This window comes from Nelusetta ayraudi, unplaced genomic scaffold (assembly GCF_046127955.1).
Source record: "Nelusetta ayraudi isolate G7.1 ecotype Tasmania unplaced genomic scaffold, CSIRO-AGI_Nayr_v1 ptg000042l, whole genome shotgun sequence".
Taxonomy (NCBI): Eukaryota; Metazoa; Chordata; class Actinopteri; order Tetraodontiformes; family Monacanthidae; genus Nelusetta; species Nelusetta ayraudi.
In genome coordinates, this window is record NW_027466092.1 from 19,700,410 (window position 1) to 19,712,876 (window position 12,467).

Below are 12,467 nucleotides of genomic sequence, written 5' to 3' on the forward strand. Positions count from 1 at the left end.
CTGTCCTACTTTACTTTTACTGGAATGATGCGAATAGCGAGTATTGTTCAAAGTACAACCAAGCGCATCATATCCCAAGTGCTCAGCGCTCAGTGTGCCTGGGGGAAAGGTAAATTAATCTCATGGTTTAACAATTGTCAGCTGGTATGTGCCAACACATCTTGGAATTTTAACCGGTGGCTGCTTGAAGACGTTTATAAACCTTTTTTCAACATGAATATTGTTCTGATCAATATAAAAACCGTATAGACTGTCTAAATTTCGAGAGAGAGAGAGAGAGAGAGAGAGAGAGAGAGAGAGAGAGAGAGAGAGAGAGAGAGAGAGAGAGAGAGAGACCTGCCACTAAACAATTTTACTGTTGTTTTGTACATTTCTGGTCAATTGTGTTTATTGACATGTTTTCTTGTGTCGTGATGTAAAGATTAATGTCAGAACACATAGTAAGGGGGTTGGGTGGGACCCGTCGAGTTTTGTTGGAAGATATTTGCTGCCCCCCTTTGGTGACAAAATAATGTTAATTATTGGTCTTATAAAATTGCGCATATGTGTATGAACGTATCCTCCAAGTGTGCACGTTTAAAATAAATGTCCTACTTTTAAAAAACAAAGACAAAAAACACTGTTAATTTTTTTTGTAATTTCCAATAGAGGTAAGTGACGAAACTGAACTTCCGCTAACACTTGTGACCGGTGTATGTTGACATCAGCAACACGGCCTAGCATATTTGCTCTCCTGTAGCCTCGCTGTGTGTCTCGCTGTGGCCCCAAACATGGCATCTTCCAACACGTACAAGCTTCGGTGCTCTATCACGGGCCATGAGATGGATGTAAGGGGCCTCGCACCTGCCATTTTCCCAGAAGGAGCTTTCGTGTCCGTCTCTCGAGACCGAACCGGAAGGGTTTGGGTGCCGAACTCCAGGTAGGCTAACGTTAGCATGCTAAGGGCTAACCGGTTATAATATCTGGGCTATGATGTACTTTATCGAAATGTGTTGCCAATAAAACGCCGGTGAAGCGAATCACCAAGGCAACTTCCAAGCCATATTAAGCCATTCATGTGTGCTTGTTAATGTCGACGGGTAAGTTAACTGGATAGCGCTTTGACTTACATGTTGTCAAATTAGCTTCGTCATTCATTTAGCTTCTAAATTGAATCAGCACTAATATTTATTTTCAGACTGTTAACGTTTGTCACAGCTTTTGCCTAATCCGTGGTAAACAGCTTTTTTTTGTTTCACAGTTTAGCACTTAGACGTTGTCTTCGGTTAACTTTATTCTCCCTCTCCTTCTGACAGTCCGGACAAAAGCTTCACAGAGATGCACTGCATGTCTGGGCACTCAAATTTTGTGTCTTGTGTCTGTATTATTGGGCCGAACGACAAATACCCCCGAGGGCTTATTGCCACCGGCGGAAACGATAACAACATTTGTGTATTTTCACTGGACCAACCTAAACCCCTGTTCACCTTAGAGGGCCACAAAAACACGGGTGAGTTGTTGCTCTATTATGGACCAAACACATCGGAGTAAACGTTTAATCTGTTATTGTAGTGCGGATAAATTTGAGGTTAACTTTTTAAACTTTGCTCACAGTTTGCACTCTGTCCGCTGGGAAGTTTGGGACACTTTTAAGCGGCTCCTGGGACACCACAGCCAAAGTATGGCTCAATGACAAGTGCATGATGACGTTGGAGGTATGATTAAAAGCTGTTTACATTCAGACTGTTATGCACGACTAAAGATGTAAACAGAGCCAAAAAAAAAACCTGACCGTGGTAACTCTGCAGGGTCACTCTGCTGCAGTCTGGGCTGTGATCATCCTGCCCGAACAGGGTCTCATGCTGTCTGGGTCAGCAGATAAAACCATCAAACTGTGGAAAGCAGGTCGATGTGAGAGAACATACACAGGTGAGGGTTTGGACAGACAGGACAAGCATTGTTTTCTCGTTATATGTGATGGTTTTACTCCCTTACAAACATTGTGATTGTGTCGTGATTTTGCACCATTCAGGTCACGAGGATTGCGTCCGAGGGCTCGCTGTGATCAGCAGCACCATGTTCTTCTCCTGCAGCAACGACACGAGCATCAGGAGGTGGCTGGTGAGCGGCGAGTGTATCCAGATCTACTACAGCCACACCAACTACATTTACAGCATGGCAGTCTTCCCAAACGGAGAAGGTCTGGCGCCTCAACATGCATATTTTCCAGGTGGAGGAGTTAAACCTGTTTTGGCTCCTGCTGACTCATGCACTTCCTGTTAGACTTCATCAGCACAGGCGAGGACCGCACGTTGAGGATATGGAAGGAGGGCGAGTGCTCACAGACGATCCGCTTGCCAGCCCAGTCTGTCTGGTGCTGCTGCATTTTGCCCAACGGAGACATTGCTGTCGGAGCGAGGTAACGGGGCGCTAATGCACTGCTTGAATTATTTACTCTGGAGCCTCTTTCGTGGATAGTTACGTGCCATCTCCCGACAGTGATGGCGTGATCCGGGTGTTCACGGAGGCAGAGGACCGGATCGCGAGCGCAGAGGACATTCAAGCCTTTGAGGACGAGCTGTCCAAAGCCACCATAGATCCCAAAACGGGCGACCTCGGGGACATAAAATTGGAAGACCTTCCTGGACGGGAACATCTGAACGAGCCCGGTGATAACCCGAAAATAACCACTTATATCTATATATATATGTCTATATAACAGTTTGTGTGAAATGTCTTGTCTTGAAATGTCTCACCTTACTGAAATTTGCCTCGGCTGCAGGTAACCGAGATGGTCAGACACGACTGATCAAAGACGGGCAGAGTGTGGAGGCGTACCAGTGGAGCGTCAGCGACGCCCGCTGGATGAAGATCGGAGACGTTGTCGGAGGTTCCAACGAGCAGACGTCCAAGAGCGTGGTGTACGAAGGAAAGGTGAGAGGGGCTTGACGACTCTTAAGAGGCCATGCCTGCCGACAGTCATCCATAACCCCCCCGCAACCCCTCGCAGGAGTATGATTACGTGTTTACCATCGACGTGAATGAGGGCGGGCCGTCCATGAAGCTTCCCTACAACGTGTCAGATGACCCCTGGCTGGCAGCGCACAACTTCCTGCAGAAAAACGATCTCAGTCCAATGTTCCTTGACCAAGTAGCCAATTTCATCATTGAGAACACCAAAGGTCATGTGGTTGGCCCCGCCCAGCCAGCTGGTGGAGACCCCTTCACTGGTGAGACCCCCTGGCACATAGATTGTGTTTGGTTCAAGGAAAATTCTCAGGCTAAACTCCATCTTTTTTGTGCAAGGTGGAGCGAGGTACGTCCCCGGCGCTGCCGACGACAGGCCCACCTCAGGAGCCGACCCCTTCACAGGTACGTGTTATTTTTTTAAATAGATATTATTTATTTCAAACGTGCACATTTGGCAAGGCTTCATCACGGAGTGAGAAAAAGCACAGCTTACTTACAGTTGGTGTAACTGAAGATCTCGCCAGCATCAGTTTAGATTGACCTCACATGGCTCGCGATTGAGACCCCACAATGTTCCTTGTCTGTGCAGGCTCGGGCCGCTACATCCCTGGATCAGGTCCAGCTCCAGGCGCGACGACAGGTGTGGCGGATCCCTTCACAGGTTCGTAGCTGAGGTTGCTGCTCTGCTGCTCTCCTCCTCTGCCACGCTCACACTCCTCCCCAACCTCTGCAGGTGGTGGCGCATACTCCTCTGCAGCCCTCCGAAAGACCAGCACCAACAACTACTTCCCCAAGACAGACGGCTTGACCTTCGAGCAGGCCAACGCCGCACAGATCTTCTGTAATCTCCCGATCTCTCCTGATTTGCGGTTGCCAGTTGGAGAAAAGTTCCTGAGTCTGAGTTCAGTCTTGAGTTGTGATTGTTTGTTTGTTTGCTTCTCTCTAGCCAAGCTGAAGGAGCTAAATGAGGGGGCTCCTCGGGAACACAAGCTCTCTGAGGAGTTTCTAGAAAACCTAGAAATGCTGCTGGGGTCCGTGTGGGAAGCCGGCCCCTCCATGCCTCCTCCGAACCTCCAGCAGATCAACATGCTGTGGAAGGCCACCCACTGGCCGGAAGGTACAGCTCCTGCTCCTGGTTTAACAAAATGTACCTATGTATCCATGTTCTTCAGCTCTTCCCTGTGTTTCTCTGCAATCCAGACATCGTGTTTCCCGTCCTGGATATTTTGAGGCTAGCAGTTCGCCACCCAGTTGTCAACGAGAAGCTCTGTGGGGAGGCAGAGGGCGTCCAGCTGTGCAACCACCTCCTGAGCCTCATGAGGCCCGAGGGCCGGCCCGCCAACCAGATGCTGGCCCTGCGGACTCTATGCAACTGCTTCAGCGGACGGCATGGCCGCGCACTCCTCATGGCGCACCTGGAGATGGTGCTGTCACGCACTGTCGACCTGGCCACCGTCCGCAACAAGAACATCCACGTCGCCCTGGCAACCGTGGTGCTCAACTATGCCGGATGCCTGCACAGCCAGCCCAACCTGGAGGCCAAAGCGCAGTGCCTGTCTGTGGTGAGCCGGGCCCTGGAGACGGTGGAGGATAAGGAGGCGGTCTTTCGGCTACTCGTTACCTTGGGAACCATCGTGGCCTCTGACCAGACGGCGCAGGACCTGGCTCGCTCCCTGGGGGTCGCATCTCAGATCTCCAAGTACACGGCGGCGTCGGAGCCGTCCAAAGTTGCTGAGTGTTGTCAGCTGGTTTTAAAGGAACTACAGTGAGCGAACTGATTTCTCCCTTTCGTTTAGTTTTGCCTGATTACGTGTGGCGAAGGAAATAGTGTACTGCAGAAGGAAAAATAAAATCACAATTAATTACCTGGGTTGTTGTCATTCCAAGGTTTTCAATGTTTGTATGCATGCAGAAAGAGTTTGAGAGCTCGTGACTACTGTGAGAAGAGCCGGCGGTGACATCGAGGGGAAATAACCCAAGAATCAATGTGAGCTACGACTCACAGGTGGTGGAAATGCTAATATTTAAGTTAGGAAATTTGAATGATTACCAAATGGACTTCGTGAAGGATAGGGGCACAAACCTGTCCTCCAGGGTAAGAGCTAGAATCTAGCTAGGAACACTATAGTGAGCACATCTGTAGAAGAAAAAGATAGGGGCACAGTGTCCTTGTACACTAAACTAAACACTGAAAGACCTCGGCAGCAGTGAGCGATGTGCAGCATTTGTGTCATTAGCTTTTCAATAAAACATGACCAGGAAAGACAATTTGTATTAAATAAAATATGCAGTAAAATGTGAATTAATGCTGGCTTCTCCCGAGGTTTTTGTAAACAAATGTGTCATGTTTCATAATCCAAAATAACATTTCTAAAAGTTCATATTGATTTGTGGCATGAGCCAATTTCAAAGCGCCCGGAGCACTGCCAGGGGGATGAGGTTGGGCGATGTATTCTTACTCCGGAACACACGGTGGCGGTAATGCGCGTTAGAAATCGATTGGCCCCACAAACATACAAAGCAAATAAGTACTTCCGGTACGTGTTGGAAAATTTGGCGGTATTACGGTATTTCGCAGTTACTTTCCGTCGGGGCTGTTGTGGCCGATAAAGTGGACACAAGTGCGGCTCATGCTGACTGCACAGCCGGATCGTATAATTCCCTGATCGGGTTTTTATTTTTGTTCTGCAACGTGGAGTTTTCTTCATCCGGCTAATGGCGAACCCATGGCTGTCGCAGAAGATGAACGGGAAATACCTTTGGTTCTGTCTGCTTTCTCAAGGATTTCAACCGGACACGGCGACGTCGTCCATCGCAGGCAAAATCAACGTCAAACACATCAACCTCGGACCGTCAGTGTTCTAATTCTTAACCAGATGATGTTGTTGTCTTTAAAATGGGCTTCATGTTTAACTGATTTCATGCTGTATTCGTGGTCAACAGAAACATGTTCGACAAACCGAACAAGGATGCTTTCTACATAGTGACCCACTTCCTTTTGGAAAAACTCAACCCGACACGATTCAGCGAGGCTTATAGGTAATCAAGACACAGCGAGTCATCGTGTTTCAGTTTGAAGTCGCTCAGAAAGTCACTAAAGTTTGTTGTTTGTCAGGAACTGCTGGCCTGTTCTCGACCATAGAAAGGATGCGGAGTTTCGAAAAGTCACCTGCGCTTGGCTGCGAGAAATAATGGTAAGAGCTAATGTGACGTCATCAGTGGAGACGTTTTCAACTTAACAAAACAAAATTCTAGCTTCCTGAACAACTGGATGACAGTCACCCTGCCCCTACCTTCTTCTTCTCCTTCTTCTGTTTAGGATGAGACTGGAAACGCAGGCTCCAAAGTGGTGGTGGTGCCATCCTTGCTTCTCTCGCCTGGGGGCCCAAAGTTTACCAGCCTCATGCTAAATCTGGCCAAGCACGTCATGCTGCTGGACTTGAAGACTTGTACCACAGGTATTCTCGGCGTTTGGGAAAGTATGAGGTTGAAACTCAATTTGAAATGATATGGCGAAAAATGATTTTAGAATTAACTTTATAAAAAGAAGACGACTTGGCCTTTTCTGCTTGATGCTCTGTTTCCTTTTTTCATTTATCTATTTTATTTTTATGATGACACAGGCATGCACTATATGTATTTGCAATTATTGCGTTTCACATTATTTGACCAATGTAAAGATATGCAGGTTGAGCTTGCTTGTCTGATGTGTGTTGTTGGGATTTGTTTTGTTGTTTGACATAAATACTATGGGTCTTTGTTTGGTTTTGTGTTGTCTTGGGGTGGGAAAATGCATGTTTGAAATGATTGAAAATAAATATTTTTTTAAAAGAGGGGGGGACTTTACATCATCTTGACTGATGTTTCCGCCAGACGGCTCCTGGGTTCCTGCTGCAGCGGCGACGCCCGCTCCTTCCCTTCACACGGCGCTCAAGAGGCTGGACCTGATCACGGCCAGGTTCCTGAGAGTGGCGGTGGACCAGGATCGCTTCCAGCACGAGTATCACAGACGAGCCCAGTAGGTGTCCGTACGCTTTAGATTTGGTTGTGGTTGCTGTTTCCCTTTCACAGATTCATCACTCATCAAGTGACGGGTCACCTTGCCATGAAACCCACCACATGTATTTCTTTTGAATCAACAGCACCAATCTAATTCATGAAACAGGAAATCCTTTTGTTGGAAGAAGTACAATGTATTTACCTAGGTCTTAAAAAAAAAAGCACTAGGTTCCATCCATAAATATTACTGTTAAAACTCCACCTGCTTCCTTAATGAATTTCTAATTAGGCCTCTGGCTCCACAGCTGATGACCCCAGGTGCTCTTGACTAGAAAGTTAACCACCCAACAGGAGTTAAAAGCCCAGACACAAAGTGCAGCGGGGACAGTTCATGCCATGGAACACACAGAGCTGCATGGTTTTCCAGCTTACAAACCCATTTTTATTTTGAATGTTTTTTTTCTATTGTGATGACTTTTTGATTATGTTGTGTCAAAGGGCATTGTGCTTGCTGTTTGAGTTGATCCTATGCTTGTCTTCTCTGAAAGGGTCCTAGTAAAGTCTTTTAAGGATCTTCGGTCGGAAGGCGTCAAGTACGATGAGCTGCTCAAGTAAGTGCCTTCTCTTTCAACTTTTTCCTTTTTATGATACTTTTCCCACATGCAAGTCATATTTTAAAGCATTTTTCAACTGTTTCGCTCCCTCCCCACAGGCATCACAGTGTTTCCCAACAGGAAGCCGTTGATCCAATGGAGAACATCAGAAAGGTCACCGAGTGTCTCCGACACCCTGAACATTTACCCTAATGTGTCTCTAAAACTGAAGAACGTTCTCTTGCCCTGCTCTGTGAAGGTGCGTTCTCTGTGGTCGGCTGTTGATGGGATGCTCCGCAGTACCAGCGAGGACCAGAGTGCTGTGGAGAGCGTCCTGAAGGGAGACGTGAATCAGTATGTCCTAGATGGGACCAATCGTGTCCTCACGATCCCCCAGAGTCTGCTGGAGCGAGTTGAACGGCTCCCCCATCAGGTGAGGCTGGAGACGCAATCCTCCCTTCTGACTCGAGCAGAGGTTCTGCCCAAATGTTGAGTTGATTTCCGTCTTCCAGCTGAGTTCGGGTAACGTATACCAGGCCGGGCAGCTGAACCTGCTGACGGTGCTGGAGCTCACCGGTCAAGCTCTGCAGCTGCTGAAAGAAGAGCGCTGCCGGGCCTCTGCTGGTCCCAGACCTGCCCTGGAGCCTGCTGACATGCAGGAGAAATGTCAGCAGTTGGCTCGCGCGCTGCCAAAACTGCACTCCATCAGGTATGAATGGGTCCACCCACCGGTCGGGAGCTGGCAGCCGTGCTGTGGAGTGAACTGGTTTTGTTTTCATATTCAGGCAAAAGATTTCCAGGGAAGGGATACCTGAAGTGAGGAGCGCCATCCGAGAACTGGAGTCCCAGTGGGACAGGAAGTGGAAGGACACCCTGAAGGAAGCGCCGCTGGCATCTTTCCTATACGGGGATCCTGTGAGTAAACGGGGCAAAGTTGGTTTAAGCTTGAATTTTTCAGGATCAGTATGAAATTAAATCCCACTGCGGATTCAGTGACTCCCTGTTCCATTATCATCCTGATGGCACAGTAGAAAGCATGCTGATCTAGCATATTTCACTAGATCAGCGATTGGCCAATACGAGATCATAATCCCCGATCCAATCTTTTTTTTTTTTTTAAACCTTTAATTCCAAACGTAAGTGACTAGTTTAAGAAAAGACAAGTTTGCTGTGTTAGCCGTGAGCTGCTGCACTGAGCTGCTGTTACACTGATTTCATTTTGCTTTGCTTTGGTGGTTTCCTGTAACTGAAGTTACTGATTAATTTGACTTACTGAGCAAAGAGTGCAGTCATCACCAAGCTCTGAAGACACTTTGAAAATTAATGTACTCGATACGTTATACTTTTATAATAATCTTTTATTTATATATGGCTCTCGTCTTTTTTACTGAGCAGTGTTAAACTTGAGCTGCTACATTGTTTACAAGTTTATTTTGTATCCGTGATTTACTGTCACTGAAGTTACTGATTCAGTGAAGCGTACATTATCTTTACAAAGTCTACATTGTGAGCAAAGAGTGAAGTCATCACCAAGCTCCAACTGCACTTTGAAAATGAATGTACTTACTTTATAAGCGCAATTTTACATTTTTTATTTCATTTAGTTTTTATATAGTTTGCTCACTGTGTTCTTCAATTTGTAAAATAAATAAATTGGCAATTACTCATCATAAAAAAAAATCGGGATCGGATCGGGACCAAAAAATGTGATTGGGACATCCTTATTTATAAGGCCGTTTATTTTGCATGTATCTTTTAATTCACCACTGAATGAAATATTTCCCATTAGTATTTTGCCAAAATGATTGCATATTACAACTTATTCTACTGTATTTATCTTGACCTGAAGTTATTTCTGTCCCAGACTCTGGACCTCCTGTCACCGATGGCTCCTTTGTCGTTTGAGCCGGTGGCAGAGTCCGGTTACAGCGTCTTCTCCCAGTTCCCTGCAACGCTCCTCGGTGAGCCATTTGTTTTTCCCTCTGCAACTTCGCCCCCATTTTCCTATTTTGGTTTACTCATCTGCCCCCACCCGCCAGCAGAGGAGCAGCCCACAGAGAGACAACAGCAGGACGTCCTGGAGTCCACTCGTCCCGGCCTGAAGCGGTAATGTGGGCCGACAGATCCGGGGCAGAGTTGTTGTTGTTGTTGTTGTGACGGGAGGCAGATACCTGGACAGGCCTGAGCTGTGGACTGTCTGTCACAAGTCCTCCCCACAGTGTCCGTGCTCTCTGATGACCGTGGCGAATTGAGGGAAATCGTCACGGACAGATACGGAGCAGACAGGCCGTTCATAGATCAGCGCTGCTATTGTGTCGCATTTTGTCGTCGCTGAGCAGGAGATGCAATTTTTCCGTTTGGGATCAGTTTCTGTGCAGGAGCCGAGAGTCCTGAAAGTCCTGCTGTCGCCACTGAGGCGCCAGCGTCGCACACCAACACGTCGCTCGACTGGCTGTTCGACACGCCGCCGTCGCCTCCTATCAGACCTGCACCAGCGCCCCCTCTGGTAGCTTTGCCGTTCTTCTCCCAGTTTCCTACTCGCTCTGGAAACTTCTCCTGACGCCTCTCTGTTCCTGACTTTTAAAGGACAGTGTGAGGAAGATGACCCAGGTTCAGCCAAAGGTGACTCCTCCCAAGCCCAAGACTCCAAAGACGCAGATTCTGGACTTGGAGTGTGATAATCTCGCTGATCAGGTAAAACCGATGAGGAAAAATTTAACGTCACATTCCTGTCTCTGTCAGCTGCCAGTGATGATGATCCCGCCCCCTTATGAAGCCTCTAATGATCAAAGCTTTGGCACTAATGGAATTCACCACATACACACTACAGGTGCCCGGTTTTTTGGGCTTGAAACTGTGCTTGGCGTTCTTGAGGTGCACCACCATAAATGGATGGATGATGATTTTGCAGTCGCTGTGACTCAAGGCAGTTTGTGCTCTGCGTATTTATTTGTGTGTTTGTTAGTTTGCAGATGCGTTGATGACCAGTCCTGCTCAGGACACAGCCAAAGGTCTGGATCTGCAGGGTCTTCTCAGGACTCTCCACAGAGACCCCTTCTCCACCAGGAAGCAGCTGCCACGTACACCAGAGAGCCTGAGTAAGTCGTCAGCTAGTGGCATGGGCCATTTCTTCACATTGATTGTAAAACTGTATTTAAAAAAAAAAGATGCATGTTCTTATTTTTTTAAGTTAAGGATGTGAAGAGCTCATGGCATAAAGCCCTTGAGGAGGACAAAGCTGAAAAACAAAGCCGGGCGGTTGCCTTTGACGACACGGTGATGGGATGTCTCACACCCACGGAGCTGAGTTGCGGCATGTTGGAGAGCCACGTCAACCTCCCTCTGGATGTGACGAGCTGCAGCGATGCCCCTGTCAGCCAGCAGAGGGCCCACTCGCTCAGAAGCACCCAACTGTGGGACACATTTGCACACAGCTCGATCAGTCTCAACAGCAGCAGCAGCAGTGCAGTCGCCATCACGCTGGACCAGGAAACGCTGCCGAGCTGCGACAGCCTGCTGAGCCTGGACGACAACCCGGCCGACCCGATGAGCGACGACGAGCTGCTCATCCCCTCGCTGGAGAAGCTCAGCACCAGCCATGATGCCATCATGGAGCAGGGCCACGGCCGCTCCCTAAGGGCGAGCGGCAGGAGGACGCCAGAGTGTCTGCTGTCGGGTCACACGGTCTCGCCAAGGCTGGTCGGTACCACAGAACCAGCGCAAACGACTGACCAGGTGTTCTCGCTGGAGCTGGACACGCTTGAGACGCTGTCGCCGCCCAGGAAACAGGAGTACAGCCTCCCCAGACTGATCACCTTCTCTCCGATGGATGACATGAAGTGCTGATGGCGTGACCTCGAACACTGTCGCACATTGACTGTCTCAAAAAGTTTCTGCCCTTATTTTTGAACTTAACCACTAATATTTGTACAAAAAAATAACCTATTGCACCCAAATGTCTCCGTTCTTCTTAATTTAAAGTGAAACTTGAAGTTTAATAAAGTGGAATATTAAACAAACTTCTTTCTCACAAGCAGAAATAATGTATAGATATTAGATTTATTCATTTTAAAATGCATCTCCTCATGCTTTTATCTAAAAAAAAATAAAAAAAATTCATCAGTTAAAAGCACTGTGCTAATGCTTTTCCTGTTAGCATTTTTTTTAAGAGTTGGATGTGTGAAATGTTTTGGAGGTATGACTAAAATAAGAAGCTTAAACAAAGTTTTCTGCCACATTAAAAATAAAATGAATTGTTTAAAGAATAGTTGTTTATAAAGCCTTCATTCTTATGTTCGGAGTTAAAATAACTCAACAATAGACACCTGTTGCATCACCGTATTCTGTGTGGATGTGGGGGTGTTCGGTTTGCGCTAGGGGGCACCAGAGTTGCTTAAAAAGTCAAAAATGGATGTAGACAGTCGCCTGAAGGAAACTTTCAAAATAAATTGATTTACGGAAATATAAATTACAATGTAAAGTGCCACTAAAAATGAATCTCTTCAAGCATAACCCGTGAAGAAACATTTCTTTGACATGAATTTGAATACCCAAACTACTAGTGTTTAAAAACGGAAGTTTTACATTACATTTTAGGGAGTTTTCCAAAAAAAAGTTGGTTGTAAAATACGATCAAACTTTACAAAGCTAACTCGGGAAAACCTTCATATATCGTTAGCCTAATAGCATAGTTGCCTAAGTCATTTGAACGTTTTCGGAAAGCAAGAAAAAACTTTTTTTTTTTTTTTTTTTTTTTTTTTAGCAAGCACATTGGTAAAGTTAGGCAGATATCACAATTTGGCCAAAATATGACTTAGGTAATTATGCTATTAGGCTAACGATATTGAAATAACTATGGCAGTGAACATCTGATCTATTTTAGGTAAGACCAATAGTAGTCTAAACTGACGAATTAACCCATCCGTG

General features: G+C 46.7%; 2 protein-coding genes, 1 long non-coding RNA gene and 1 other non-coding gene across 5 annotated transcripts; 3 read left to right on the plus strand and 1 right to left on the minus strand.

Annotated features, from left to right (window-relative positions):
• Positions 1-43: 43 nt before the first annotated feature.
• On the plus strand, positions 44-4,819 carry plaa (phospholipase A2-activating protein). The gene is made up of 15 exons (XM_076035367.1): positions 44-109; positions 708-919; positions 1,296-1,489; positions 1,594-1,694; positions 1,788-1,908; positions 2,012-2,179; positions 2,263-2,398; positions 2,479-2,648; positions 2,762-2,913; positions 2,990-3,209; positions 3,286-3,351; positions 3,539-3,610; positions 3,683-3,790; positions 3,896-4,066; positions 4,150-4,819. Exons 2-15 carry the CDS (start codon positions 771-773, stop codon positions 4,716-4,718), a joined length of 2,397 nt encoding a protein of 798 aa, XP_075891482.1. The 5' UTR covers positions 44-109; positions 708-770; the 3' UTR covers positions 4,719-4,819.
• Positions 4,820-5,490: 671 nt separating this feature from the next.
• Positions 5,491-11,806, plus strand: haus6 (HAUS augmin-like complex, subunit 6). 2 transcript variants are annotated; one of them, XM_076035365.1, is made up of 16 exons: positions 5,491-5,801; positions 5,893-5,988; positions 6,065-6,143; positions 6,269-6,407; positions 6,823-6,967; positions 7,497-7,559; positions 7,661-7,715; positions 7,801-7,974; positions 8,054-8,250; positions 8,327-8,456; positions 9,406-9,502; positions 9,581-9,647; positions 9,909-10,047; positions 10,128-10,235; positions 10,507-10,639; positions 10,732-11,806. In XM_076035365.1, the coding sequence occupies exons 1-16, from the start codon at positions 5,665-5,667 to the stop codon at positions 11,385-11,387; spliced, it is 2,415 nt and encodes an 804-aa protein (XP_075891480.1). In that variant the 5' UTR covers positions 5,491-5,664; the 3' UTR covers positions 11,388-11,806. The 2 variants fall into 2 exon arrangements, with proteins under 2 accessions (XP_075891480.1, XP_075891481.1); XM_076035366.1 differs by having other exon boundaries at positions 9,584-9,647.
• On the minus strand, positions 9,278-11,397 carry LOC142894171 (uncharacterized). Its single transcript, XR_012927782.1, has 2 exons — positions 11,274-11,397; positions 9,278-11,237 (listed from the first exon to the last, which is right to left on the minus strand). It is a non-coding gene; the product is annotated as an uncharacterized LOC142894171 (long non-coding RNA).
• Positions 9,699-9,829, plus strand: LOC142894541 (small Cajal body-specific RNA 8). Its single transcript, XR_012928014.1, has one exon.
• Positions 11,807-12,467: the final 661 nt, after the last annotated feature.

Bases quoted from the DNA above. Each gene is read 5' to 3' on its own strand.
- plaa (XM_076035367.1), top strand. From the start codon at position 771: ATGGCATCTTCCAACACGTACAAGCTTCGGTGCTCTATCACGGGCCAT. The intron at 1,490-1,593 runs GTGAGTTGTTGC...CTTTGCTCACAG, and splicing joins AGAGGGCCACAAAAACACGG to TTTGCACTCTGTCCGCTGGG. The intron at 3,791-3,895 runs GTAATCTCCCGA...GCTTCTCTCTAG, and splicing joins CAACGCCGCACAGATCTTCT to CCAAGCTGAAGGAGCTAAAT.
- haus6 (XM_076035365.1), top strand. From the start codon at position 5,665: ATGGCGAACCCATGGCTGTCGCAGAAGATGAACGGGAAATACCTTTGG. The intron at 5,802-5,892 runs GTCAGTGTTCTA...CGTGGTCAACAG, and splicing joins AAACACATCAACCTCGGACC to AAACATGTTCGACAAACCGA. The intron at 8,457-9,405 runs GTGAGTAAACGG...TTTCTGTCCCAG, and splicing joins CTTTCCTATACGGGGATCCT to ACTCTGGACCTCCTGTCACC.